This window comes from Mastomys coucha, unplaced genomic scaffold (genome assembly GCF_008632895.1).
Source record: "Mastomys coucha isolate ucsf_1 unplaced genomic scaffold, UCSF_Mcou_1 pScaffold15, whole genome shotgun sequence".
NCBI lineage: Eukaryota > Metazoa > Chordata > Mammalia > Rodentia > Muridae > Mastomys > Mastomys coucha.
The window spans coordinates 79,914,865-79,941,538 of NW_022196897.1; the positions used below are offsets into that span (position 1 = coordinate 79,914,865).

Genomic DNA, 26,674 nt, shown 5'->3' on the forward strand with positions numbered 1-26,674 from the left:
AAAAAAAAAAAAAAAAAAAAAAGAAATACGATGAAATATTAAGGAATTTTGCAAGCTGGATTAGAAACAATCATAGAAGCCAAGCCTGGTAGTGCACCCAGCTACACTGGAGGCTAAAGTAGGAGGCCTTGAAAATTCTAGACCTGCAGACTGCAGACTGTAGAATAAGTTCAAGATCAGCCTGGGTAACTTAGACCTTGTCTCAAAATAAAAAAGTTAAGAAGGCAGAGAGTGAAGTTTGGCTTGCCTAGACTATGTAAATGTTCAATCTCCAGTGAAGAAAAATAAACTTTAAGGGCCAGGGATGGATATAGTTCTATTGGTAGACTGGGTAGGGAAGGTGAGGGAGGGGAAGGGAAGGGAGGGGAGAGGAGAGTGAAGTTGTTTCCCAAAGCAAATCTGGAATCCATGTCCCCCAGCTCTTAAGTCGGGGCTACTGAGGCATGCAGCAAACTACTATGGCAAAGCATTCAAGAAACCCCTGGAGTTGGTGATGCCCAGCCCCCATACTCACCCGCCAGGACAGAAGGTCAAAGCAGAGTTTGTTTTCACTGGTGCCCAAGTTAATGATGCCCTGCAGACAAAGGGTAGAGGCAGGGTAAGCAGTTCCAGCAAGGGGCCTGAGGAACCCACAGACAGCAGAGTGGGCACCAAGCCACCCTCCTGCCATCCCTCCTTGTCTTTGTTCAAGCTGGGCACTCACTATGCCTCATTTCCAACACCATCCAAATATCATCTCTGGCAAGAGCCTTCCCAACACTCCACCTGGAAGGTCTCGCTTCTTGAAGTCCCATGTCTCTTTCCAGCACTCCCCTACCCTTTGAAAACCACTCAATTTCTGCCCCATGCCCCAGGGATCAGGGTACAGCTCCCTGCCGAAAGCTAGCTCCCTAAAGAAAGATTTATGCCCAAGACATCACAGTGTCTCTCCAAAAACATTATAAATCACACTCTGCTGGGAACAAAAGAAGAGTGGGGGACAGCCCCCATGCCATTGTAAATGGTTCCCTAGGGGACCCAGCTAACAGGACACAACATCTGGCTGCCTCTCCATAGGTGTTAATCCTAATGAAGAGCACGGACTCCTGACCCCTGCCTTCTGTGAGCAGTGAAGGAAGCAGGAAAGACAAAACCATTAAATGCGAATGAGCTGGGAGCTAGACACATACAAGGCAGTGCTTGCCACCCCTGGGAAGCAAACCGTTTCTTCCACAGGCAGACAACCCAACTCCTAATGAGAGCCATCACGATTCCTGTCCAGATCACTGCAATAGTGTGATCCCACCTCCTCTCCTGTCCACTCCCCCACCTGTCATCAGATTTTCATATGGACTCCATATGAAGACCCTATAGTGTCTTATTGAAGCTGCATTATACACCCTGCTCCTCTCCTGAACACTTCATACCCTTTCCCATTTACCAAGTCCCCTGGGTCCCTACAAAATCCAAAGCCTTTCTGAACTCATCACCCACCACTCTGGCTTTACTGCAGCCCACTTGGTCCCTTTGCTGTCTGCTGACCTGATCCAGTCTGGGGCCTTTGTCCTAGCTGTTCTTGAAGCTGCATGGCTTCTGGGGATGGGTAGCCCCTACCATGTCACCCTGCATAGAGACTGAATCTGCCTGCTGCATTTGATGAAAAGAACATGCAGAACTGATGGAATGTCACTTCTAAGCTTAGGTCATAAAAGCATGTGGCTTCTGTCTTGGGTACTAAGAGTTTCCTATTCTGTCTGTCCTGGAGAGAACCAGCTGTCATATATATCTGAGGCAGTCCTGGGGAGAAGTCCATGTGGACAGGAACAGATGCTCACCAAGAGTCACATAGGTGAATGTGGAGATGGAGCCTCTCACCTGTTCATGGCCCACCATCCAGGCAAGCCTTCAGATTCAATTAGAACATCAACTTCAGGGCACTGTGATGGAAACTACCCACCTGGGAAATGTTTGTTTGCTACTTAAGTTACTAATACGTGGGATGGTTTGTTACAGCAATGGATAACTAGCACAATATCTCTCGCTTTTTTCCCCCAAGGATTTGTTCTAATGTCACCAGAATAAAGTTGCCTTCTGATATCCTACGTCAAATAGCAGCATTTCCCAGCCCGCCATCATCCTCTGTCTCCCTCACCCTGTCTTCATTTTCTCTGCAGTACCTCTCAGTAAATGCTATGTGTATGTTTTTTCTGCCTATCTCAACTAAAATATAAATACACAAGGCAGGGTTTGAGTTTTGATCTCAGGTATGACACCAGTGCCTAGAATAGTCGCTAATACCTGATTGATACTCAATAGATCAAAACCATTAATAAGTGTTATTGTGTAGCTCTTTGACCTGCCAAACTATGATGTATAATAGATTACGATAATCAAGGCAGGTAATAAGAATAATAACAGCAGCTACTATTTATCAAGTGTACTATATGACAAGTACTGTTAATTTCACATCCCTGGTCCCACTTAATGTTGACTCTTACAGAGCAGACATTACCAGCTCATCTCAGAGATGAACTGTGTATAGAGCAGACATTAACAGCCATCTTGGAGCCAGGGGATCACAACTCCAACCCAGCAAGAGCAAGCTGGGTGCTGAGTGTTCTGCAGCTAGTTTGCTCTTGGGTCCCAATGGGGAGGGGTCTTCACTCACACTGGGGTTCTTGTCTTCATCATACTCATCCATGTGGTAGGTCCTGTAGCCCTCCTCAGCCGAGTCCCAGAACCATTTGATGACTCTTCCTCTAGAGGACAGGCAGGAGCTGTCAGAAGAGAACGTGGCCGTGGGATCACCCACTCCATAGAGTTTGGGCTGCTTCTGGTCTGGTTTTCTGAGGCATTCTCCTTGAAGACCATCACCGTAGCCACTTTCCATGTCCTGAGTGGAGGTTGAGCCTGTGCAGGTAGTAGGTGCTGTGGATTCCTTCTGAGTAAGACAGAACATCTGCCAAAACACAAATGCACAGCCTGCGTGTGTGTGTGTGTGTGTGTGTGTGTGTGTGTGTGTGTGTGTGTGTGTCTGTCTGTCTGTCTGTCTGTCTGTCTGTCTGTTTATGTATAGGCCCAAGAACATCCTCTGGTGTTGTTTTGGGAGCTGTCCACTTTTGTGTTTTGAGACAGGGTTTCCTCACTAGGCCCTAAAGTTTGCAGATTAGGATAGACTTGCTAGCCAGTAAGACCCAGAGACCTAGCCGGGCAGTGGTAGCACACACCTCTAATCCCAGCACTTGGGAGGCAGAGGCAAGCAGATTTCTGAGTTCAAGGCCAGCCTGGTCTACAGAGTGAGTTCCAGGACAGCCAGGGCTCCACAGAGAAACCCTGTCTCAGAAAAACAAAAACAAAAAACAAAAAACAAAAAATAAAACAAACAAACAAACAAAAACCCCAAAGACCTGCCTGCCTCCATCTCCCCAGCTCTGTAATTATGAGGAGTGAACATCTGGCCATTTTTATTTGGGTTCTGGGGATAAAACTCAGGTGCTCATGACTGCAAGGCAAGAAAAGCATTTAATTGACTGAACACTTTACTGCCTAGGCTGGTTGCCCTCCTCTCTCTCTCTCTCTCTCTCTCTCTCTCTCTCTCTCTCTCTCTCTCTCTCTTTCTTTCCTTTTTCCCCCTGAGGTTGCCCATTGCTGGCCTTGAACTCTTGGCCTCAAGTGATCCTTCTTTCTCAGCCTCCCTAGTAGCTGGAACTAAGATATCTCCCTCTTCTTGCAAGTTGTGTATCATCCCTTGAGTCCTTATCCAGTTAAACACATCAACAAACACAATCTGTTGAGGGCCTATGAGTACCACACCATGCTTGCTACATATAAACAAAGCTAATCTACTGTAGCCTTAGCTCGCTCCACTTCTACATTTGTTTCTCGTTCTTCAACTTCGGGGGTCACCAGCAATCTTTCCCCATGCTTGCTCACCTCAATTTCAAAATACCAGGCTATTTCCCAGGCAGATCACTGCTATGGTTCTGGACCTCTTGTGTGATAGGTGGTCAGGAGCAGTTGGCGGGTAGGAACTGGGGGGGGTGGGGGTGAAGCGGGAGTAGGAGTCACAAGGGCAGACACTCCTGGATCCTGTCTCTCCTCACAAAGGAGACAAGGGCCCCAGAGGAGGGTCTCCTGCTCACCAAAATGTAGGGGCTTTCTAAGCATCCCTCTGTCATGCCGCACCTGTGCTCTGGTGGAGCCAATAACCACCTCAAAAAGTAACAGAGGATCTGAGGGCGATAAAGGACATACCAAACTCTGGCTGTTGGCCAAAATCTGAAACATGAATCACTATCACAAATGCTCTCTGATTTCCCTGTCTTAAGGTACAAGTCTTACTTGGTAGATGGCTGATGGGGACACAGAAAATGCCCTCGCAGTTTACTTTTGCTTTGCAAATCTTGGGGTCCTCCTCAAGGTGGCGGGACTTGGGCAGAGCCCACGCCTGCTCCGAGGAAGAACACCACCGAGTGCCCGGGCTGTGGACGACGTGGCATAGACCTAAGTGCAACCAGACCCCAGCAGGAGCGCAAGGCGCTGCAGTCAATCCGGCCTAGCGATCTCACCAGCCCACTGCTGGCAACCAAGACGGAACGGTCTGCAGGGCCCGCCCGGGTTTTCCAGGACCACAGAGATCGTAGTGTAATAGCACTCAGGACTTCCAGACCTAAGGGCAGGAAGCGATCAAGAGCAACGGGGAGCATACCCGGCCCCTTTGGTGCACAGTGGCGGATACAGCACCTACTTTGGACCTTGGGTTTTCACGCGCGGTTTTCTCGGGACCGGACTTCCGTGACACTGGAGCAGCCTGCCCCCTGGCGACCGGGCGGGAACACAAGGAAGGAGTCCGTGCCCTGACTCCTGGTCGCAGAAGAGGAAGGGCTGGTCTTCAGCACTTCCCTGTCTGCCAGAAACTGGAGTCTCAGAAAAGGGAAAGGAACAGAGAGGTGGAGGATCTTGGTCAAGACAAGACCACGCCCACTCCTATCCCTTCTCTCATTGGCTGAGCTCAGATCCCTCCAGCATTTCGGACACTCTTGGTCTCAGAGCCATTTGACCATTGTAAGTTTCTTCCCCTCTGAAACACTGTTCTTTCTGGGCATCACCCTAATCATGAGATCTCCCCGTTCTCTATTTGTAAAGGCTTCTCTCAAGCCCCGGAAATTCTTAGAGGAATAAAAGATTTACAAAAGAAAAATAGAAATGTATCGATATGTATATGTATATTCATATAGCCATAGGGTCACACAGGGATGAATAGCTCTCAAAGGGGGTGGGGGGGCTTCTTTGAATTCCACTCTATACTAAGTAGATTTTTAGAGATGTGAGGAGACAAAGGAAAAGGTTCAGTTCCGGGTACCAGAAAACCAAAGCAAGAAGGCAACAAAAAGTTGTAAGTCGTTTTCATTGTGTGCCTCCAGGAATGCTAAATTGAATGCAAATACCAAATCGAATAACTCCACCTCTTATAGTTATGCAAGGAAACAACCTCTTGTCAAACATAAACCATGAGACTTAGACTGATAAATCATGACCTATGCAAATATAATACTGTTACCTATAAGCTTCTCAAATGAGGGCAGGAGCATGATCTAGGTAGTTCAACAATGGCTATGCTCACACAGGTGATCACACTAAAAGCCAGTGACTGCTAAGTTGACAAGGTAGCATGCCTCAGTAGTTCCAGCCTGTCACTGGAGGTGTGGTGGTTTGGATGAGAATGGACCCCATAGGCTTATGGTTTTGAATATTTGGTCCCCAGTTGGTGGACTGTTTAAGGATTAGAACGTGTGCCTCTGTGGGCAAATGTATGTCACTGAAAATGGCCTTTGAGCTTTCAAAAGCCAAGCCCAGTCAATATCTCTGCCTTCTGCCTGAGGATCATGTAAGTTCTTAGCTACTGCTCCAGCACCATGCCTGCCTGTGGCCACACTCCCCATCATAATGGCTGTGAGCTAACCCTCTGAAACTGTAAGCAAGCCCCCAAGTAAATGCTCCTTTTTATAAGTGTCCTTGGTCATAGCATTTCATCACAGCAATAGAACAGTGACTAACACAGAAGTAATCATCTTCCAATACTATGGTTTCTCCCATCGCCAAGATACACAGGAATCAAGGAGTTGAAAAAGTAACAGTTCCACTCATTATCACCCCCTAATAACTCACTAGGAATTGTTGTTGCTCCCTTTTTCTGAAACCCTGAGTTCTGCTGGCCTAGAAGTTTTGGGTTCAGATAAGGGAGCACTGTTGCCTGGAGACACAATAAACATCGAACTGAACTGGAATCGAGGGCTTCCCCATGGCCACTTTGAGTGTCTGATGCTCTTAAGTCAACAGGCCAAGAAAGGAATAACAGTGTTAGGATTGCTTCTCTACAACAAAGATAAGAAAGACTATATCTGGAGTGTAGGAGATCCTTTAGGATGGTGGTTCTCAACCTTCCTAAGGCTAAAAATCTTTAATATAGTTAGTTCCTCATGTTGTGGTGATCCTTGACTATTAAAGGCTATTAAATATTTTGTTGCTACTTCATAACTGTAATTTTGTGACTGTTCTGAATTGGAATGTAAATATCTGACATGGCAAAGGGCACAGACCCTTCAGAAATGATGGTATGGGTCACTCTTCCAGGAAAGATACCAAGACCTGTTGAGGTGCTCACTGAGGATAGAGAAAATACAGAAAGGTAGGAGAGGAAGGTAGTTATAAATACCAGCTAAGACTGCTGAAGTGAGGATCATGATCAATAAGAATGTTTCTGTCATATTGTGGTAAGAATGTGTTTGTACAGATATTTGTTTTCTTTTGTCAATTTCCTTATCATATAATGCTAACATCAAGTAAGATAATGTCAGTGGTAATCATATTTAAGTTATGAGATACTAAAGGAATATCCCTGAAGGGAATATTGCCACCTGTTGTAAAATGCATAAATGTGTTTATGGCTGTACATGAGATGGTTACATCATGTTAGAGTTAGTCATGACCTTATTTTTTCACTTAGGAATTAAGCATGGTTTAAGAGGTGATGGTGTGTCAAGATGACAAGGGGTAGACTTGTGATGGCTATTCTTGGCTGTCAGCTTGACTACATCTGGAATTAACGAAAAGTCCAAGCAGCTGGGCACATCTGGAAGCAATTTTTAGTTAACTGGATCATTTGAGGATGGAAGACCCACCTTAAATCTGGGCCACACCTTGTCAGAGCCTCTATAAGGATCATGGAAGAAAGAAACTTTTGCTTTTTCCAGCTTGCCCCCTTCTTGCTGGCAAGTTCACATATTTAACCTTCTGCTGAAGGCCTCCGTCACTGGCACTAGTGCCTTCTTTTGGGGAATTCTGAAGTGTACTGAAGACCAGCTAAGACACCAGCCTTGCTGGGCGGTGGTGGCGCACGCCTTTAATCCCAGCACTTGGGAGGCAGAGGCAGGCGGATTTCTGAGTTCGGGGCCAGCCTGGTCTACAGAGTGAGTTCCAGGACAGCCAGAGCTACACAGAGAAACCCTGTCTCGAAAAAAAAAAAAAAAGACACCAGCCTTGTGGACCGAGCAGCTACTGGATTCTTGGACTTTCCATCAAGAGCGTGCCACTGTTGTGTTAGGTGGGTCACCCCCTATAAGTCATGCTGATAAATATTATACATGAATATGTGAATTTAGATGACTATATATTCCATTAGTTCTTTTCCTCCACAGAACCCTATTACTGAAGGCCTGGAGGATTCTGGGAGAGCCACTGGTCATCAGCCCACATTAGAAGGCTGAAGAGGTTTGGCTCTGATGTTCATGAAGGGTGGTGGTAATACAGTAGCAGAGGCAGTAGCAGGGTAGATGGCTTGAAAGCTGAGGAAATTCACCAGTGAGGCACAGAGGCAAGCAGGCAGAAGAGCTAGAGCTTCTCCCTCTGCTGGCCACCACAGTGTGCCACCCACACATAGGGTGGATCTTCCCATCTCCAATTAACCCAATCAAGAAAAGCTCACTTGCCCCCTAGTGGATTCCAGATCTGGTCAAATTGCCAATCAAGATTAACCATCATTCAGTCTCTGCTCCATATTTTGTCTCTGCAACTCTTTCCATGGGTATTTTGTTCCCCCTTTTAAGAAGGAACAAAGTATCCACACTTTGGTCTTCCTTCTTCTTGAGTTTCTTGTGGTTTGTGGATTGTACTTTGTGTATTCCGATCTTCTGGGCTAATATCCACTTATCAGAGAATGCATACCATTTGTATTCTTTTGTGATTGGGGTACCTCACTCAGGATGACAATCGCGAGACTGTTCCACCTGGGAATCCTTCCCATATTCAATCATCAAATCCAGACACTATTGTGGTTGTCAGCAAGTGCTGACTGACAGGAGCCTGATATAGCTGTCTCCTGAGGGGCTCTGACAGTACCTGACTAATACAGAAGTAGAAGCTCACAGCCATCCATTGGACTGAGCACAGAGTCCCTAATGAAGGAGCTAGAGAAAGGACCCAAGGAGCTGAAGGGTTTGCAGCCTCTTAAGACGAACAACAATATGAACTAACTAGTACCCTCCGAGCTCCCAGGGACTAAATCACCAACCAAAGAGTACACATGGTGGGACTAATGGCTCCAGCAGCATATATATATCAGAGGATGGCCTAGTCTGTCATCATTGGGAGTAGAGGCCCTTGGTCCTGTGAAGGTTCTATGCCCCAGTGTAGGGGAATGCCAAGGTCAGGAAATCGGAGAGGGTGGGTTAGTGAGCAGGGGGAGCGGGGAGAGAACAGGGTTGTATTTTTTTTTCTTTTTTTCGGAGGGGAAACTGGGAAAGGAGATATCATATGACATGTAAATAAAGAAAATATCTAATAAAAAAAGATTAACCATCAAAGCCATGAGACAAAATCTTGCTGTGTCACTAGGTAGCTTTACTGGCCTGGGCCCTCCTAGATAATTCAGGCTGGCCTCAGACATGTAGTGTTCATTCTGCTTCTGCCTCCCATGTCTGGGGTCTTGCAGGCAGATGCCACTACGGGCCACTCTGCCTGCCCTTTCTGCTCTCAAATCACTTTTCTCAGGTGGTTGTCATAGCAATGAAAAAAATAACTAAAACAAACAGCAAATGTTAACAAGAAAGTGAAATGTCCAGAACTTTACAAAAACAGACAACTTTTTTTTTATTACATTTATTTACTTTGGGCATGTGTCATTATATGCATGGGGAGGTCAGAGAACAACTTACGAAAGTCGTTTCTTCCCTTCCATTGTGTGAGGCTTGGGGATCAAACTCAGGTCATCAGGCTTGGTAGCAGGTGCCTTCACTCACTAAGCCATCTAGCCAGCCCTCCATCTGAATACTAAATTGAACAACTCAGAAACAGATTAATGCTTCCACGGGAGGCATGATTTCTTCCATCCCATGCCAGTGAGACTGCTAACTTCCTTTGTAAAGATCCTGAGAGTGCTTCTGGTCCCCTGGGCTCTTCCAATGAATTCCCTTTCTGGCTGAGATACATATGATATATATATATATATATATATATATATATATATATATATATATGATCACAAGTATATATTAAACTGAAAAGTCTGACTGGAAAGAAACACCCTTAGCATAAATGAAATGGTGTGATTATTTGCTATTTTGTTTCATTTGTGGTGTGTGGTGTGTGTGTGTGGGGGGGTTATATATATATAACCCTGGCTGACCTTAAATCCCCAATTCTTCTACTTCAGCCTCTTGAGTACTAGGGTTATAGGTATATACCACCATACCCGGTTCAAAACCAGTCTCTAAAGAACATTATCTAGCACAATAAACTCTGAAGAATCAGGATTTATTAAACTACTTTCTGTGATAGTTCATTTCTGTAATCAGCTTGACAGGATTTAGAACCATCAAGACACACTCTGGGTGTGTCTTGAGTTTATTTCCAGAGAGGATTAACTTAGGAAGAGTGACCCTCAGTGTGTGTAGCACCATCCCAAAGTCTGGGGGCCCAGACTGAATAAGAGGAGAAAGTGAGGTGAGCAGCAGCATCCATCTCTGCTTCCTGGATGTGGATGCAATGTACTGCCCCAGGTTCTGCTGCTACAGCTAAAGTGCACTCCACGCCACAGCTTTGTTTCTTCACTGTGCTGCATGGGAGCCTCAAACCAGGAGCCAAAATAAACTCTTAATTTGATTTGAGAAAAGCAATATACTTCCCATTGTTGATTGAATTTAAAAAAAAGCAAAGGAGGAAGAGGAGAAGGAAGGGGAAGATGAGGGTGAGGACCTACCAGGCTAGTGACAGATTCCTGTAATCCTAGCACCAGGGATGCTGAGGAAGATGATGTATGTTCAACGCCAGACTGAGTTGTATAGAAAGACAAAGAGAGATGGGGCAAGCCTGTTCCCAGAGGAATGCATATAGACACAAACCCGCATGACTAACAAGGCTATCAGTGAGTAGGAGAAGCTTTTCCATCTTCCACAAAAGGTTCTGACTCTCTGCTCTGTGCATTTCACAGCCTCCAGTGGGAAACTGCTTCACAGAAGCTCAGGTGGGCGTAACTTGAACAGCAGGAATGTCAAGAGATGGGAATGGAAAACCTCAGTTCTGGGACCTGGGGTCTATGATCGTCAACCCTGAAATTCATATGTGAAATCATCATCCCTAAAATGGCAGCTATCAGGTAGAACCCTTGGAAAGTGATCAGATCATGAAAGCAGAGGGAGCCTCAGCCCTCCAGTCATGTGATGTCACAGGAAGAAAGAAGGTGGGCCCCACCAGACACTCATCTATTGGGTTCTTGGACTTTTCAGCTTCTAGAACTGTAAGAAACAGATTTTCATTCTTTATAAGTTTCTGGCATTTTATTATAGCTGCCTGAACAAACTCATATTCCAAGATTTGTCCTAAAACCTTTTGGAAGATCTCTGACATTTGAATGTAGAAATACCCATAATACCCAATCCAGTCCTTCAGCCATTCATAGGGATGGAAGATTGTGAGCTTATAAAGATGATACAACTAACACATAGTGCTCCTTTAGCATCTGGCTACGAGTCATGCCTTCCCTTCCTTACAGGCCTGCCACAGACAGGAGAGAGTGTGTGTGTGTGTGTGTCCATGAGTGTGTGAGAGTATGTATGTGATTGGGTATGAGTGTGTGAGTGTGTATGTGAGTGTATGTGAGTGTGTATATGTAAGTATATATGGGTATGTGAGTGTGTGTGTGAGTATGTGTGAGTGTGTGTAGTGAGTGTATATGTGAGTGTATATGGGTATGTGAGTGTGTGTGTGTGAGTATATATGAGTGTGTGAGAGTGTGTGCAAGAGTATGAGTGTATATGCTGAGTATGCATGAGTGCGTGCATGTCCACATGGGCACATGGGGAAGTCAGAACAGGACCTCAAGATCTTCCTCTAAGGCTTTCAACCTTGTTGCACTGAGAAGGAATTTCTTACCATTTTGGCTAGACTTGATTGCTAATGAGATGTTATGGTGCACCTGTGTGTGCCCCACTCCTCCAGTGCTGAGGATACAGGTACTCAAAGCCATGCCTAGGTTTTTACTCATGGGATTCAGTGCCTGGGATTTGAACTCAGGTCCTCATGCTTGCAGAGCAAAGCACTCTTACCCTCTGGGATATCACCCCAGATTTCTCATCACATGCAAGCTTTCCAAAGGACTTAGAACAAAACAAAACAATCCTCTCCTTCCAAAAAGGAATAAAGCAGACATGGAACTGGAGAAAATAGAGCATGACTTTTATTAAATGGTGAATGTAAAACAAAAATTCCATCTAAAAAGGAATCCAGGGAAGTGCCTTTACCCCTCCAGGGTTCCTTAGGCCTTCCCCCTCCTACCACAATAAAAACATCATTTTTGAGCACAGGCTAGCTAGCAAAGACTAAGAGAAACAAGGCTTCTAAAAAGGTCAGACACTCAGCTTAGGGGGCTTGATGAGTGAGGTCAGACAGCACAGTGGCTCCAATTCCTCCTACTGTCTTCTGGCCACGAGGCTACTTTCAGGGGCCCCTGAGCAAGTGACAGCAGGCTCTCTGGAGGCACTGGGTGGAGGCAGCACTCTATGTCTGAGTTGTCTGCTCCTGCTGTTCCATTATCATGTCTTTTTTTTGTTCAGAGAGCACATGGCAGAACCGATTCATGGCTAGAAGGTGCAAAGAAGACAGAAGGGGAGAATGAGTTAATGGTGTGCAGATGGAGCCCAGACAGACCTGGGTAGCAGTGGACCATCAGAGCCTCTATTTATGGGTGCTGAAACCAGCCTTCCCTTCTTTGGGATAGAACTTGAAGACAACCTGTTTATCTCTCCTGGCTCTTTTTGAGTCTGAAGTCAAATCATGAGCCTGCCAGAAAAAAAGGTCTATGTCGAAGTCTGTCCTGTGGCTTGTTTGCTTCTTCACTTTTCACTGGGTTTGATCAGTTACTTTTGACACAAGGTCTCTGTGTGTGGTCCAGGCTAGCTTTGACCTCTCAGACCTCCTGTCTCCTTCCAAGTGCCAGGATTGCAAGTGTGGATGACCATGCCCAGCTTCCCTGTCTGCTTTGCACACTAGACTAAAGTTTTATAAGGCTAAGAGGCTCATTGTTCATCTCAGCAGGTAGGAAAATGTCTGGCAACTAATGAGATACTATAAATAATCATTCATATAAACACTGCGTTCTTCATGTTCCCAGAGGAGTCTGCAGATTCTGATAGAACATACAATGTCTGCCATGATCATTTGTCCACCACATCCACTAGGCTCTAGCCCCTCATGGGCAGAAAACTGCTTCTTAGAAGCCTCTAGTTCAGAAGATATTCTCAAACACATGTCAGACACAAGAACAAGGATACTCAAAAGCGGGATGCAGGGATACATGGGTACTTCAGGAATGTATTACTTCCTGTTTATGAAGGAGCATAATTAATAGAATAGAAAAGGGTGGCTCGGGGAAGCTGAAGCTACAGGCTATTGAAGGCAGAATATATTATGGAGGAGTTGGTGGGGCCCCTTTACTGCATATCCGACTTGGGGTGGAGAGAGGTCAGCAGTACTCACCCACTTGAAGGTGGTTTTCTGCAAAGATGAGGCGGAACCAGCCAGGCTCTATATACATGTAGGATTTGCCACTAGATAACAAGAGCTTGTTGTCCTGGAAGCGTTGGAGAAGGATCTGCTCTTGGTCAAATGTGCATGGACTCAGATACTAAAACAGGGGGAAGGAAAAGCGGGCAGAGCTGAGCACAAGACAAGCTGACTGGTAAGCCCAGTGCCTGCCATTTGCAGAACTTACAGCTTTCAAGTTGATCCAGACAAAGAGGCCAGAGCCACCGTTGTGAAAGGGGATCTTCAAGTCCTTCAGTATATTAGTGACATAGCTGTAAGCCTTCTGGAGCCGGCTATGGTTTTCAGGAAGGTACACCTTATTGATCCACTCTGGATGAGCAGAGAAAGAATATCACAGATCTTACAGAAGATATCTGAGGGGGAGGGCTCAAGAGGGAGGGGTTCTTCCCACACGTACCTTAGCTGGCTTCATTGAGCCATGAGCCATTTCAATACAAGACGGAGTCTGCCTTGCTGTGACTGAATTGATAATATCCTGGCACACAGCTCTTATATAGGACTTTATAGAGTGGACAGCAGGCATCTAGAATGTTCCCTTTGAGTAGGTAATAGAGGCCTGTAGCCAAGGCAGCCCACAAAGGGGACTGATGCCACTGTTGTCACCTGAGTGAGTTAGTATATACGCAAAGCTTTTGCTTAGGCTCTTGAACCCCACACACTAGACTGCAAGCGCCCGGCTACTCCCTGGGATGAATTCAGCACCACTGTTCTCAGCTAATAACAGGAAAAGAGTGACATGAGGCTGTAGAAACCTTTATACCTACCTCATACTGTTTAGAAAGTTTTAATTATGCTGGATATTGGTAGTATAGGCCTTTAATCCCAGCACTTGGGAGGCAGATGCAGGTCGATCTCTGAGTTCAAGGCGAGCCTGGTCTACATAGGGAGTTCCAGGACAGCAAAGGCTACACGGAGAAACTCTATCTCAAACAACAACAAAGCCCTAAACAAACAAGGTTTTAATTATGTGTGTATGTGCCAGTCTATACACGTATATGTAGGTGGTTGGGGAGTTGGATCTCCTGGAAATGGGAGTTACAGGAGGTTGTAAGTTGACTGATGTGGGTGCTGGGAATAGAACCAAGGTCCTCTGGAAGAGCAGCACATACTTTTAGCCACGAAGCCAACTTTCCAGACCCATGCCTATGTTATTCTTCTGGTGCATCTAAACAAAAATCTTTGAGGATACAGTTTCTAGGTACATCTTGGGCACATCTAAGGTTGAAAACCAGTATTGAAGGGGCTGAGGTCTGGTTTCTGCCACATCTAAAGGAAGCTGGCACCATGGAGGGTTGGTAGACAATCAGATTTCTCCTTTCTACTTCTTTCCACATCCAAAGCTAAAAGCAAGCTGTCTGGCTACAGTAGTTTGTTTCTTTAAATACCATGGTTTGTGTCAATATAGTCCATCTACTGGTCTAAGCCTTCCAGTCTGGCATCCATTACAGGGAATTATTTAAGGGTAAGATTCTTTTCTATGTTTTAGCCATAGCATTAAAGGGGAAGGTCTCCATTCAGGCCCAGCATTCTCTTGAGGCCCCTGGAGAATCTAGGGGCCATAAATCTAGCCATGCCAACTCTTCCCCCAAACATCTTTCTCCTTTGTACCCCCCTGGAAATTTATCTTAATCCATATTGGAAAAGTCAATGAAAATAACCCACTGTGGCAAAAGAAAATGTTTGCCTGGGGCAAGTAGGTCCAGGAGAAAGAGACACTTGCTGATCTCTGCTAGGCGTGATGACACATGCTTTAATCACTAAGGAGGCAGAGGCAAGTGAGGCAAATCTCCGAGTTCTAGGCCAGCCTGGTCTACATGTTGAGTTCCAGGCCACGGCTACATGTTGAGACCCTGTCTCAAAGGCAAAAAGCAAGATTGACTGACTAGTGTCTGAGGTCCTTTCCTCTATGTCTTAGGAACCCATTCACAAGCAGTGCAGAAACTATTAGGCTTTCAGGATTAAAACCTAGCCTGGTTTCAAACAAGCCCTCCATCTTCTAGCCACACCCATGTGCTCACTGAGCTTCACCCTGTCCTCCACAGGTTAACTTCAGACAGTGAACAGATCTTCAAGTTTATTGAGCACATGCTAGAGACTCCCCCTAGTCCAGAAAACCCAGCAATCCCTACAGCCATAAAGTCCAGCCAAGATGCTATCCTAAGATCCTGCTTAGTACCTTTGTCCTGAAGCAGTCGGCACAGCTTGTACTGAGTAATGCCAGAGACACCGTGGTGGTAGCCAAAAGCTTTCATGGCTGAGGCTACCTCCTTGTTGTGTGTATAGAGAACACCAAAGCGGAAACCAGATATACCAAAATCCTGGAGGAAGAGAAATTAAAGAAGGGACATGTAGTTTTTCTTGTCTTTTGTTCCTGGCTCCCCTTCCATCCAGACAGGTGCTGGAACTTACCTTACTAGTGCCCCAGATCATATGGATCATGTTAGGATCAGGCAAGCTGGAAAAGAAATTAAAAAAAAAAAAAAATCGAAGTTACGGGGGAAAGATGGGTAAATGACCTCTCTGATGGAAAGGAGAAAGTGGAGGTTAGGTTCTTCCTAGGCAGGTTCTAACATGCCCAGGTTCAAGAGACAGTGGTGACAGCTAAGCTAGAAGTCAATACAAGGTGTCCCAGAAAAGCACACATGGAACAGTACTCAGGTGCCCACTGAGGGACAGCCTGACTGACTCTGCTACTGTGAATTTGACTATAGATCTAGTACGAGACTATCTCCTTAGCAGGTGTCCTCTCAAGAAGTCAGCTGCCTACTACTTTTAGAACGTGCGCACCTGTCCATGCCAGAATGTGCGCACCTGTCCATTTTAGATTATACCTATCTCTTACTGCCCCACCTTTCACCAATGGTGTTCCTTCTAGCAGGCATGTCAATGTCTTGCTTTGATGAAATCTTATTCTTATAGTCAAATTCTACATCCCCCCCCCAAAAAAGTTTGAGTTGGACATGGTGGGACATACTTATATTCTCAGCACTCAGGAGGTGGAGGCAGGAAAATTAAGAGTTTAAGACCAGGTTGGGCTAAACAGCAAGATGCTTTGTAAAGAAGTTTCGACCTGACTACCAATCCCTGGGGGCTTCCTTGCTGCATATATATGTGTGGGCATGTGCGCGTGCATGTGCACATGTAGGTGTGAAAGACACAGGCTAAAACTGGGTGTCTTTTTAGATCACTTTCTACCTCCCCTCCCCCCAGCTCCCCCTCCACAGACAAGGCCTCTCAATGAACTTGAAGCTCTTCATTTCAACCAGGCAGCATGGCCAATGAGCTCCAGGGATCTGCCTTGCTTAGCTCCTCCCCTACCTCTAGGGTCACATGTTGTGGTGCTAGAGTTTTCAGGTAGGTTCTGGGAACTCAAACTCAGATCCCTCATGCTTTCCTGACTGACCTGCCACCCCTTGACCACACTTGTTGCCTTGCTCAGCATTCACTGATACATAGAATGGCACTTAAACTCAACACTCATGAGGGCAGTGGGCACATTATTCATATTCAACAATCCCCACGGGCACTTGACTCATTCCCCAGCACACAGCCAGGCAAGTTTCTGCTTCATGAAAGCACCTCCAAACCTGGAGGCTCATGGTTCTTGCTCCCAACACCAGTGTGGACAAACTTACTCTTTTATGCTCAGAATGCTGTGAAATGTGACAGACGGCTCAAACACAGACAGCATGTAAATCTCATCCATGATCACATGCAGCTTGTGCCTGTAGTTGGGAGAGGAAAAAAAAAATACATGTAGTTTCTATCAACAATTTAACAAATTATTACATTTTAGTGTGTGCGAGCTCAAGCCCATGCTTGTACTCTCAGCATTGTCCATGGGTGGAAGGCAGAGAATGGTATGTTGGAATCATGTAGCTCAGTTTATCGGTCTTGGTGGCAGGCACCTGTACTCACTGAGCCATCTGGCCAGCTGTCTCTGTAATCTTCACCCATTCTCTTTCCTGCTCTTGGATATAGATCACTTATGCCTATTACCCCAAGAGCTTACTCTATACCTCTCCAAGGGGCATTATAACGTACACAAGAAGGAAACTTTTCTCTAGCCGGCAGTACAGAGAAGGAACAGGATTCAAAAGATGCCCATGAGATAACACATCTAACCCCTTCCAACACCAAGCAGACAGGAGAAGCGGTAAAGCTTCCCTGAGTGTTTAGGTCAGTGACAGACAGCAGCTGCCACCCAGGGTCTAAACTGAGTCACAGCAGTGAGTGGGCTTTGGACACACTTGCATCCTCAGTTTGCCATGACCCGAGTACACAGCACCATCACCCCAAGTCACAGATGCAAAGTAAGGTCCTGAGACAGATGCAGAGTTGACTCAGACTAGTAGGGTCCCAGAGCTCAGGTGATAGCGAACACTGACTGTGAATTTCACAGGATCTGGAATCACCTTAGAGACCAGCCTCGGGACAGACTTGGGAGGGATTAGCCAATTTGGTTAAGTGAGGTAGGAAGACCTAAAGTGGGTGCCCCCATTTTCTGGTCTTGAGTCCTGAACTAAAAAAAGAAAGAAAGGAAGAAAGGAAGAAAGGAAGAAAGGAAGGAAGGAAGGAAGAAAGAAAGAAAGAAAGAAAGAAAGAAAGAAAGGAAGGAAGGAAGGAAGGAAGGAAGGAAGAAAGAAAGAAATGAAAAGGAAGAAAGGAAAGAAAAGGAAGAAGAGAAAGAAAGAAAAGGAAAGGAAGAAGAAGAATAAAAGGGGAGGAGTGGAAGCTAGCTGAGCAGAATACTCTTGCTCTCTGCTTCCCATGGACCCCAGCATAACCAGATGCTTGAATCTATCACCCTGATTCTCCGGCCATGATGAGCTGTAGCCATGAGCCATGAGCCATGAGGCCAGACAATCCTTCCTTTGCAGGGTATTAGGACAACAACAGGAAAGCAACCCAGACAGCCAGAATTTACACTCAGCTCCACTGATGGCATGCCCCGTCTGTCTCTACTGCTGTTTGATCTGGGTCAGTCATGAAGTCTGAGTGCCATTTCTAGAAAACGAATTGTCTGTCCAAGAAGGGCTCTCACTGCAGGACTCCAGAGGCAACTGTTGTTAACCTGTTCCTAGCAGGGACCCATGAGAGCTCTCAGGCACGACAGCTCAGGTAGCCTGGAAACAGATCCTGGGATAAAGCACTTCTGCTGCCAGGAGTGGGAAAGCCACAGAGCCGTGCTCTGGTGCCCAGGTCAGTGTCTGTGTGGGAAGAGGCTGGACAGGAAATGGGAAGACAAATGGTGAGTATGGGACTCCTTTTCCTCCACTTAGTAGTCTTTATAGAACCCTGCAAAGCAGGATGGGTAAATCTTGGGTAAGTTACTTCCGTTTCTAACTTCTTGTCTACAAGTGACAGGGTGGAACACATACTTCTTAGCAAAGACCAGGTATTCTTGCAGTGACAATGGAGTGTAGACATCACCCAAAGGATTCTGGGGGTTGATGAGCACAAGGCCCTTGACCTTTTTTGCCTGAGAAGAAACCCAAATGCAAAAGTGAATACAAGTCTTTTACATCTACCCCAAATCCCACCAAGCATCCTTTATAGCTCAAGACATCTAACTTAGGACACCTTGATAAAGCCTAGGTAGGATCTCATGGAGGCAACTCCATGCTGCCAGCAAAGGGGAAGAGGGAAGTGTTCTGACGTTTCCAGGGATGCAACTCACTTCTACAGTGAAGTCAGGTACTTAGAACTACTTGCTGTCTTTCCTATCTAGAGAAAGCCCCCACATCTTGTATGCAAGTCTTGTTCCTCAGCCTTTTCAAGGCCAGCAGTGGCAACCCTGAAATTAAGGCTCCCCCACTCACCACCCTTACCTTCTTCTTAGCCTGAGTCAGGGCAAGCTCAAGCTTATCCACAGTGAGTTGGAAAGAACAGGAGTTGGTCCCAGTGACCTGGAAGACACACGTCGCTGAGAAAGGCTTGCTTCTGAGCCTGGTTTCTCAGCTCACAAGCCCCGTACAGTCCTTAGCCTTCATGTCAGGGTGTTGGTCCTACATGGCTTCTTCACCCTGGTATCTGCCCCACTCCCACCAACATTTAAAGAACAAGAAACCTCTGTCTCCTTGGGTCCCCTAGAATAATCACTGGATGGGTGTGCAGGGAGTGGGCCACATTCTGACCTGGCTCTCCAAGTAGACAGGAATAAGCTCCACTTTCGAATAGAGGTAGGAGCTGAAGCTGAAGCCATTGTAGCATGGTGTGGGGATCAGAAGGGCATCTAGGGGCACAAGGGGACAAAAGTGTCTTCCAGTCAACACAAGCAGCAAGGCTCCTAACACAAGAACCCTGGACAGCAATCTATTTTTTGGTCTTTGAGCTCATTTCATTAAAAAAAAAAAAGATACATTTTACACACATTTATTTGGGGAGCAAACTCTAGTTCCCAGTTGCCAGGACACTGAAGGGGGCGCTAAGAGGGATGACCACAGTAAACACCTCAGAATCCAAGGAATGAGTCAAACAGGGCACTTCCCATTAGAAAAGTCTTCCCGTTGAGACGCCAGTGTCTGTGTGGCTACATGTGCACCCATGTGCATGCACATGTGAAGATCAGAAGTCAACCCCAGACTCCTTACTTTGGAACAATACACCTTGGTTAGTAAGATAGTGCCTCTTTACTGCTGCATACTTAGGAAGCTGGAAGCTGCCTGCCTCAGCTTCCACAGCCTTTGAAGCACATGCCACCACAAGCACATGTCACCATGTCCAGCCTTTTACGTAAGTTCCAGGAATCAAATTCAGGTCTTTGTACTTGACTGACAAGCACTTTCCTGACTGATCAGTTGTCCTCACTAGTAAATTTTAAAAGTCTTGTCTGCACCAGGCTAGACACAAAAGGTCAAAGATCACGCACAAGAAAGTGTCCTAGTGCTGGACCTGGTGGATTTCATTTCTCTTTTCTTTCCCATCCTCTTAGGGAGAGATCTAGCCTTTTCATCTAGAACACCTCTTTGAGACCTGCCACATGGTTCTCCCATATGTAATGAGGACTCTAACTCCCTGCAGTTCCCAGAAATGATATCTCTGGCAGGGCAGAGTGGCCTCAAGAGTCTTCTCTTCCAAAGTCCAGTGCCTAGGTGTCCCTGCCCACATGCCAGAAAAGGCAAGCCGAGCCTGCTAACTTACCACCTGGGTCACACAGAACCATGGCCAGTGAAGAAAAAACCGAGGAGCAACCATTTAGAACCACCACCTGAGGACAAGGTCCAAGAGACAGAGTCAAACTCAGTGCCTGTGGAAGGAGGGGATGCACAGGCCATCTCCCTCTCCTCCCAGAGAGCAAGTCCCAGGGCCCTCCTCAAGTGGACCTCCCCCAGGGACCTCCCCCAAGCTGGCTTTTACTGTGCCCTGCCCATCTGAAGGGTCTCCCTATGGTCTACAGAGGATGCAGAAGGAACCCACAAGGACAGCCCTCCATTGTACTCACTCACATTTTCTGGGTCAAGGGGTGTAGGTGCCTTGCAGTAGTAGGTCAAGAAGCTAGCCAGCTCTTCCCAAAGGCTGCAGACAGATCCAGAGAGACCCTATCATTCCCAAGTGCCCTTCCTCATTCGGAATCTAGATGGCACGCCTTTTTAAAGAACATAGCATCCAACCTTAAGGAGATCTTTGCTCTCCAAGCCAACCTCATCATATAGAACTGTAGACTAAAGTTACCTCCCCAGAGACATGTGGCTATTGAGAGGTGGGAGAATTATAGACAGATGTTGTTTTAGCCAGATTAGACTATCTCCTGGGATGTTTTGTTCTTAGGCAAGCCCAACCTTATGACATTGAATGCAACATTGTCACCTACACAGTTCATATTCAAGAACTGTGTGGCCGAGTTTTTAAAAACTTGGTCAACAATTCTCAATATTTTAAATAAGTTAACAGATTTTCGTTGGGCTGCATTCATTAACTATCATGCCTCAAGCTAGGCATGCCTGTTTGGCATTTCCTGGAAGTAATTAACCAATGGAAAGAAGTTAGTCTTAAATATAGAGCATTTGGAGAAAGCGGACATGACTCAGGTGGGGGTAGATGCTTGCCTAGAATGCATGCATAGAACCCTGGGTCCCATCTTTAGCACCGCAATAAAAGCAAGCATAGTAGATACCTGCAGTCCCACACTCAGGAGGTAAGAGTGAGAGGGTCAGAAATTCAGGGTTATCCTCAGCTTGATAGGGAGTCTGAGGCCAGCCTGTGCTACATCAGATTCTGTCAATGATTTTACATACAGCCAATGAATGATAAAAAAGGGTCCTGTGGACAAGAGACCCTAGTTCTGAAAGGCACTTACAAGGGTTGTCCTTTCCAGTCGGAGTACTGCAGCTGGGCCTCATCAAGGATGTTCATGTCACTCTGAGTCAACTGTTGACAAATAGAACACAAAGATGGGCAGTCCAGGGAAGTCAAGTGGGCCTTATTTTGTTCCTAGTTCATGCATAAGTCTCTACCCTGAGAAGTTACAGCCCTGGAGCAAGGATTCATGCCATGTGCTCCTCCATGAATGGAGGCTAGCCTTGTCAGACACAGAAGTATATGATAGCCTTCCTAGGCCAAAGGTTTGGGCAGGCTACTTACTGCATACCTGCCAGACTACCTTTGGACAGTCATCCAGGCCAGAAGCTTAGGTATGCTTTTCTTGAAGCAATGTCTCGGCTCTCCCCGTGATGTCTAGGTCTTCCTCCTGGACCTCCCACAAGCTCAGGAATAGGCCAGGAAACTGGGCCCAGGGGAGCTAAGCCTCAACTAAGCCTAGAGGATGGCTTACCCTTGCTGTTATCAGGTCAAGGCAAAGCTTGTTCTCGCTGGTACTAAGGTTGATGTAGCCCTGGAAGTGGAAGGAATCTAGGTTAGCCCTCTTGCTCCATCCTAGGACACCTTTGGGCATGCCAAGAAGCTGCCATTGTAGATTGGTTTCAGGGAAGATTTCCCCATGCCACCACATTGTTCAGCTGGTATCTAGCGATGTCAAATGACAGAAAACATCTCAAGAACCTAAAGTTTTGCAGCTATCAAGTCCCCTCCCCAGTCCAATAGATAAGTCAAAGGAGCTGGACTGTGCTCTCTGTATTAGCCACTGAATTCCTTGATGGCAGGCCTTCGTTAGACTCACCATTTCCTAGGAGCTGCCTTATGTCTCAAGAAAAGCATTCTGTTTGATCCATTGAAGGAGGAAGAGAAGGAAAGTTGGGAATCTACCAGACAAACACACTGGGTGTCAGGCAGAACCTCTCTAGCTCTACCCAGATCCTAGAGCCTTATCAATAGCAAACCCTGCCTGTACCCGTCTCTGCTATCACACCGGAAGGAGCCTCGAAGTTACTGGAGGAGATGCAGCCCTTACATACAATAGAGATAACCGATTCATGTCCTAGAAAAGCCTCTAAGTTTGTATGGATGGCCATACAAAACTTAGACCAGGAACAGAAAGGGAAGGCATGGCTACAGCCACTGATGACTGCACCCTTTGAATGGAGAGCTGCTTGGCTGCTAATCTCCTTGACTAAAAACCCTTTGTTGACTGCTTGCTGCCCTCAGGGGACATTTGAATACCTGTCCACCTGTACCCCACTTCTAATCACAGTACTTGTTGTCTCTCCTCTGGCACATGGGTCTTCCTTTTGATCACACCAAGCTCTTCCCACCTTCCATACATGGTTCTCACCCCTCTAAGAACATCACGGCCACCATCATATAGGCTGGCTGGTTCAGACTTTCCAGATCCCTTCCTAGATCACTTGAAGAGAGTATCCCATCTGTGCCCTGGGAAACAACTCTTGTTTCTCTTGTGGTTGCCTACAACTGCCACTGTGCTTCATTTAATAAAGGCAGGCTCATTTACCAGTGTGAGTGCAGTGACTGACGAAGGAAAGGTGATAGGAAGGAAGGGACTCAAGACACTCCCCTCCCCCAGGTCTCCATCTTCTGAGACATTATCAGCATATGTCTATATTATACCATTATTCTAAGGCAAGAATCTTAGTGCATCATAAAGAGAGGTAAGCATAAGAGAGGTACTTGGCACAGGACTCAGTAAATCCTAGTGATTGAGGCTTTCAAAGACATCCTGTCTTACCGAAGGGTTCTCATCCTTGTGGTATTTGTTGGTCTGATAGGCCTCATAGCTCTGGAAGCTTAAGTGGTAAAACTCACAGATCCTGGTCCCACGCTTGGATAGGGTACAGCTAGCAAGGGCAGCCTCAAAACCACCCAGGCTAGGCCTGGGTTGGCTAGTCTGCCAAGGTGGCAGGGCCTGGTGCCCAGCTTTAATGGCACATCTAGAGTCTGGGCAAGGGGGAGGTACTTTGAACTTCAGTTTCTTCATAGTGTTAGACCATATGAGATTGACGATCTGAGACAGTAAGTTGCCCATCTTCTTTTCCTGCTTCCTGGAGGCTTGTGTATGTTGCGGTTGCTGATCTCCTGGTGGGAGGCACTGCATCTGCTGGCTTGCCTGCTGCAACATCAATATCTTCTCCTGCACTATTTTATAGACCTTCTTTTTGGAGAACAATTTCTGCTGATCCCTGAGTTTGAAGGGGGTGCCTTTCCTGTGGGTATCGCTCTCAGCTTCAGCAGCTGGGCGGGAACCTATAGAGAAAGAGATTGAGCACAGAAAACTAAAAACAGCTTTCCCTGAGGGTCCTGGCATGGTTGGGAACAGAACGGATTCTCAGCCTCATCACTGGCTTCTCCCACCTCTATATTCTGGGCTTAGGCTCTAAACAGCTCAGAAAGCTCAAGAGCATGTGTAAGCATCCCTGGCTCAGCTGCTGGTGCGTTCCACTTAGGTGCTGTTAGAATTTCTGCATCCTTACTGCCTGGGAAGGAGCAGTAAGGCCCTCTAGGAGAAAAGAGAGAGTTGGCCTTTCCTATGTTCTTCCTGCACTCCAACCAAGGTGGGCTTCATCAGGTTCTAAATGAGAAGGGAGGGGCTTGTGTTGTTCAATCCCAGTACAGAGTAAACCATCCTACTGAAACAGGTCAGTATATGGTTGCCTGGGGGTCAAAGCTGGCCTCTCACCTGTTTTTATAGGTAATAGGTAATCAGGGACTGGGAAGATGGCTCAGTGGGTAAAGTGCTTGCTGCACAAATATGAGGACCTGAGTTCAATCCCCAGCACCACATTAAAAAGCTGGGTGTAGCAGCAGGGTGCCCGCCATCCCAGCACTTGGGAGGCAGAGGCAAGATGCAATGAAGGCAAACGGCAGAGTGGAATAGTGGATGGAGGCCATGTGGCCCTCAGAGCTTCGACAGTTAAACACTTTTGAGAAATATTTATTGATGCTGGGTGGTGGTGGTGGTGCACATCTTTTATCCCAGGGCTTGGCAGGGGCTAAAGCAGGCAGACCTCTGTGAGTTTGAGGCCAGCTTGGTCTACGGAAGGAGGTCCAGGATAGCCGAGGCTACACAGAGAAATTCGGTCTTGGGAAAAAAAAAACTGGAGGAGGCGTGTGTGTGTGTGTGTGTGTGTGTGTGTGTGTGTGTGTGTGTGTGTGTGTGAAAGAGAGAGGGAGGGTAGAATATGGATATTTGGCCTGTATTATGTTTGCATACCACATGCATGCAGTGCCCATGGAGATCAGAAGAGGGCCTGTTGGACCTGAAGCTGCAGATTGTTGAGCACACGTGCAAGTGCTTAAAATCAACACCTCATCCTCTGGAAGAGCAGCAAGCCGAACTGCTGAGACATTGCTCCAGCCCCCAAAGCTTCAACTAGCCATCATGTGAACCTTTATAGAAAAGGGTTGCCAATCTCTGTTTTAGGACATTTCTTTTTGGCTTGTTTCCCTATCCTCCCCCAAGATAGTCAGACCGGATACCCACTCCCTCCACCATCCTGACCTCACACGGCTTCCTCCTGAGCCACGGCAGCTGTTACAGGCTTTCATTTCTAGTCTCTTTAGCCCAGGGTGCAGCTGCTCAGGTTTGGCCCATCTGAATCACCTAGCGGTGTAATCTAGACCTCAGACAGGGAAGCCAAGCTCCTGGACTTCAGTTAGATCAAGGTTGGGGTAAGAACCAAAAGTCTTCATTTCTACCAAGCTCCCAGCACTGTACTCAATGAACATGCTACCAATGTTTCTAAAAAGCAGTCAGAATACCAGAAGCTACCAAGAAATACCCTCTTAATGCCTCAATGAACAAAAACTAACAGAAACAGCAAACTCCAGGTGGTGGGACTGCCTGAGGCTGCCAACTGCCTCTCATTCTCCAAGATGACCTCCACCCAGAAAACTCGGCGTATGCCCCTTCCACCATATGCTGTGATCCCTAGCTTTTGCCAAGCAACAACAACCCCACCCACACATGTCTAAAACCTCATTGCTTCTTCTACACATGTATGGTATCAGCACTTCAAAGTACTAAACATGCTCTGCAACATCCAGGAGGTTCTGTGGCCAGTCAGTCAGTCTAGGCAAAACAGAGAGCATCTGTAAAAGATTCCATCTCAAGCACAAGGTGGAGAGTGACAAAGACTCCACATTGACCTCTCCCCCTCTCCATACTCACAGTATGCACACACAGAGTCACATTCTCCTGGAAGATGTAATTTTAAGAAGGAAGTGGATATGGATTAAGGTCATTAGGGAACTTAGGAGTTGGGGACTCTGCCAAGACTTCTTATATAGGAAATGTCTATCGTAAATGATGCTGTAGCACAAAGAAATGTTGCCCCTAAAGCCAAGCCCTAAACTGTTGGAATTATGGTCCAATAGTCCTCTCCTCCAAACCCCTCAGCTATATCTTGGCTTCAGTGTCCCTAAGCCTGCGCTCACCTACCTTCCAATCTCTACTCATTCTCTATGTTGGTTAAAATCAGTGTCAGGATCAGACAAGCTGCTCCTGGCAAGAGAAGCCATGAGTTCGGGCTCAAGGTAGATCTTGAGCAGGGGAGGTGGGAAGGAGCCAGGCAGGGATGGGGTCAGTGCTAGAGTTGGGTTCTCCTAGGCTTCAACGGGTCTGTATTTCCAGTTAGTTCCGCAAGTCTCGCTTTATGGATAAGAAACCAGGGGCTCAAAGGAATGAATTGAGTCTACCAGACACAGAAGTAGGATGCCAGGGAAGGTTCCAGGCACATCGGCCTATAGTGGCTGTGCCTCATGTGTGCCAGCACAGCCATGGACATAACCCAACACAAAATCAAAACTTGAAACTCTAAGGTTGCTATTGCTTTGCTTCTGTAACTCCAATGCCCAGTTCTCAAACACCAGCTTTATGGATAATGTTGTATTACAATGTCAGGTCTAAGCCAGTTGACAATAAACCTCCACTTTCTTTTAAGCTCCAGGGCACTGTGGCTCAAAGTTCCTGTCTCCCTCCATTCCCATGGCTTATGTTACCCCACCAAGCCTACCTTCATTTCTGTTTTCACTCATCTCTGTGCAGTTGGAAGTCTAAATCCTACGCCAGGAGTGTCTTTGTCACTAAGGGAGCAGAAGCTTGCTCCACTGTCCCCCTCCTCTCTCTTTTAAGCACAAGGTGGCTCGCAGGGTAATGAGATCCATCTTTTTCCCTTCTGCAGCCATCTGCCCAGCAGCCCCCTATTACCTAAAACGGCCTTGGCATCATTACAGAGAACTAGCTCCA

The 26,674-nt window shown here is 46.5% G+C and overlaps 2 protein-coding genes across 7 annotated transcripts in view; both read right to left on the bottom strand.

Moving 5' to 3' along the window:
- Accs (1-aminocyclopropane-1-carboxylate synthase homolog (inactive)) overlaps positions 1-4,911 on the bottom strand; it is a 17,631-nt gene extending 12,720 nt beyond the window's left edge. For 2 of the 6 annotated variants that reach the window (XM_031371109.1, XM_031371105.1), the window contains exons 1-3: positions 4,727-4,911; positions 2,648-2,938; positions 515-574 (exon numbers count right to left, since the gene is read on the bottom strand). In XM_031371109.1, coding sequence (XP_031226969.1) covers positions 515-574; positions 2,648-2,938 — 351 coding nt within the window. In that variant the 5' untranslated portion in view covers positions 4,727-4,911. Of the gene's footprint in view, positions 1-514; positions 575-2,647; positions 2,939-3,912; positions 4,293-4,320 lie in introns of those variants that run through there. The other 4 variants (XM_031371111.1, XM_031371110.1, XM_031371107.1 and 1 more) reach the window with 4 other exon arrangements.
- A 6,777-nt stretch (positions 4,912-11,688) lies between these two features.
- LOC116092245 (probable inactive 1-aminocyclopropane-1-carboxylate synthase-like protein 2) lies at positions 11,689-26,463 on the bottom strand. Its single transcript, XM_031373587.1, is given in 16 exon segments — positions 11,689-12,039; positions 12,042-12,113; positions 13,009-13,156; positions 13,244-13,386; positions 15,254-15,395; positions 15,487-15,532; positions 16,713-16,802; positions 18,459-18,559; positions 18,909-18,986; positions 19,215-19,312; positions 20,221-20,287; positions 20,526-20,595; positions 21,377-21,447; positions 21,851-21,910; positions 23,159-23,673; positions 26,442-26,463. Coding segments are annotated over 16 exon segments (1,848 nt in total). The 3' UTR covers positions 11,689-11,914.
- Positions 26,464-26,674: the final 211 nt, after the last annotated feature.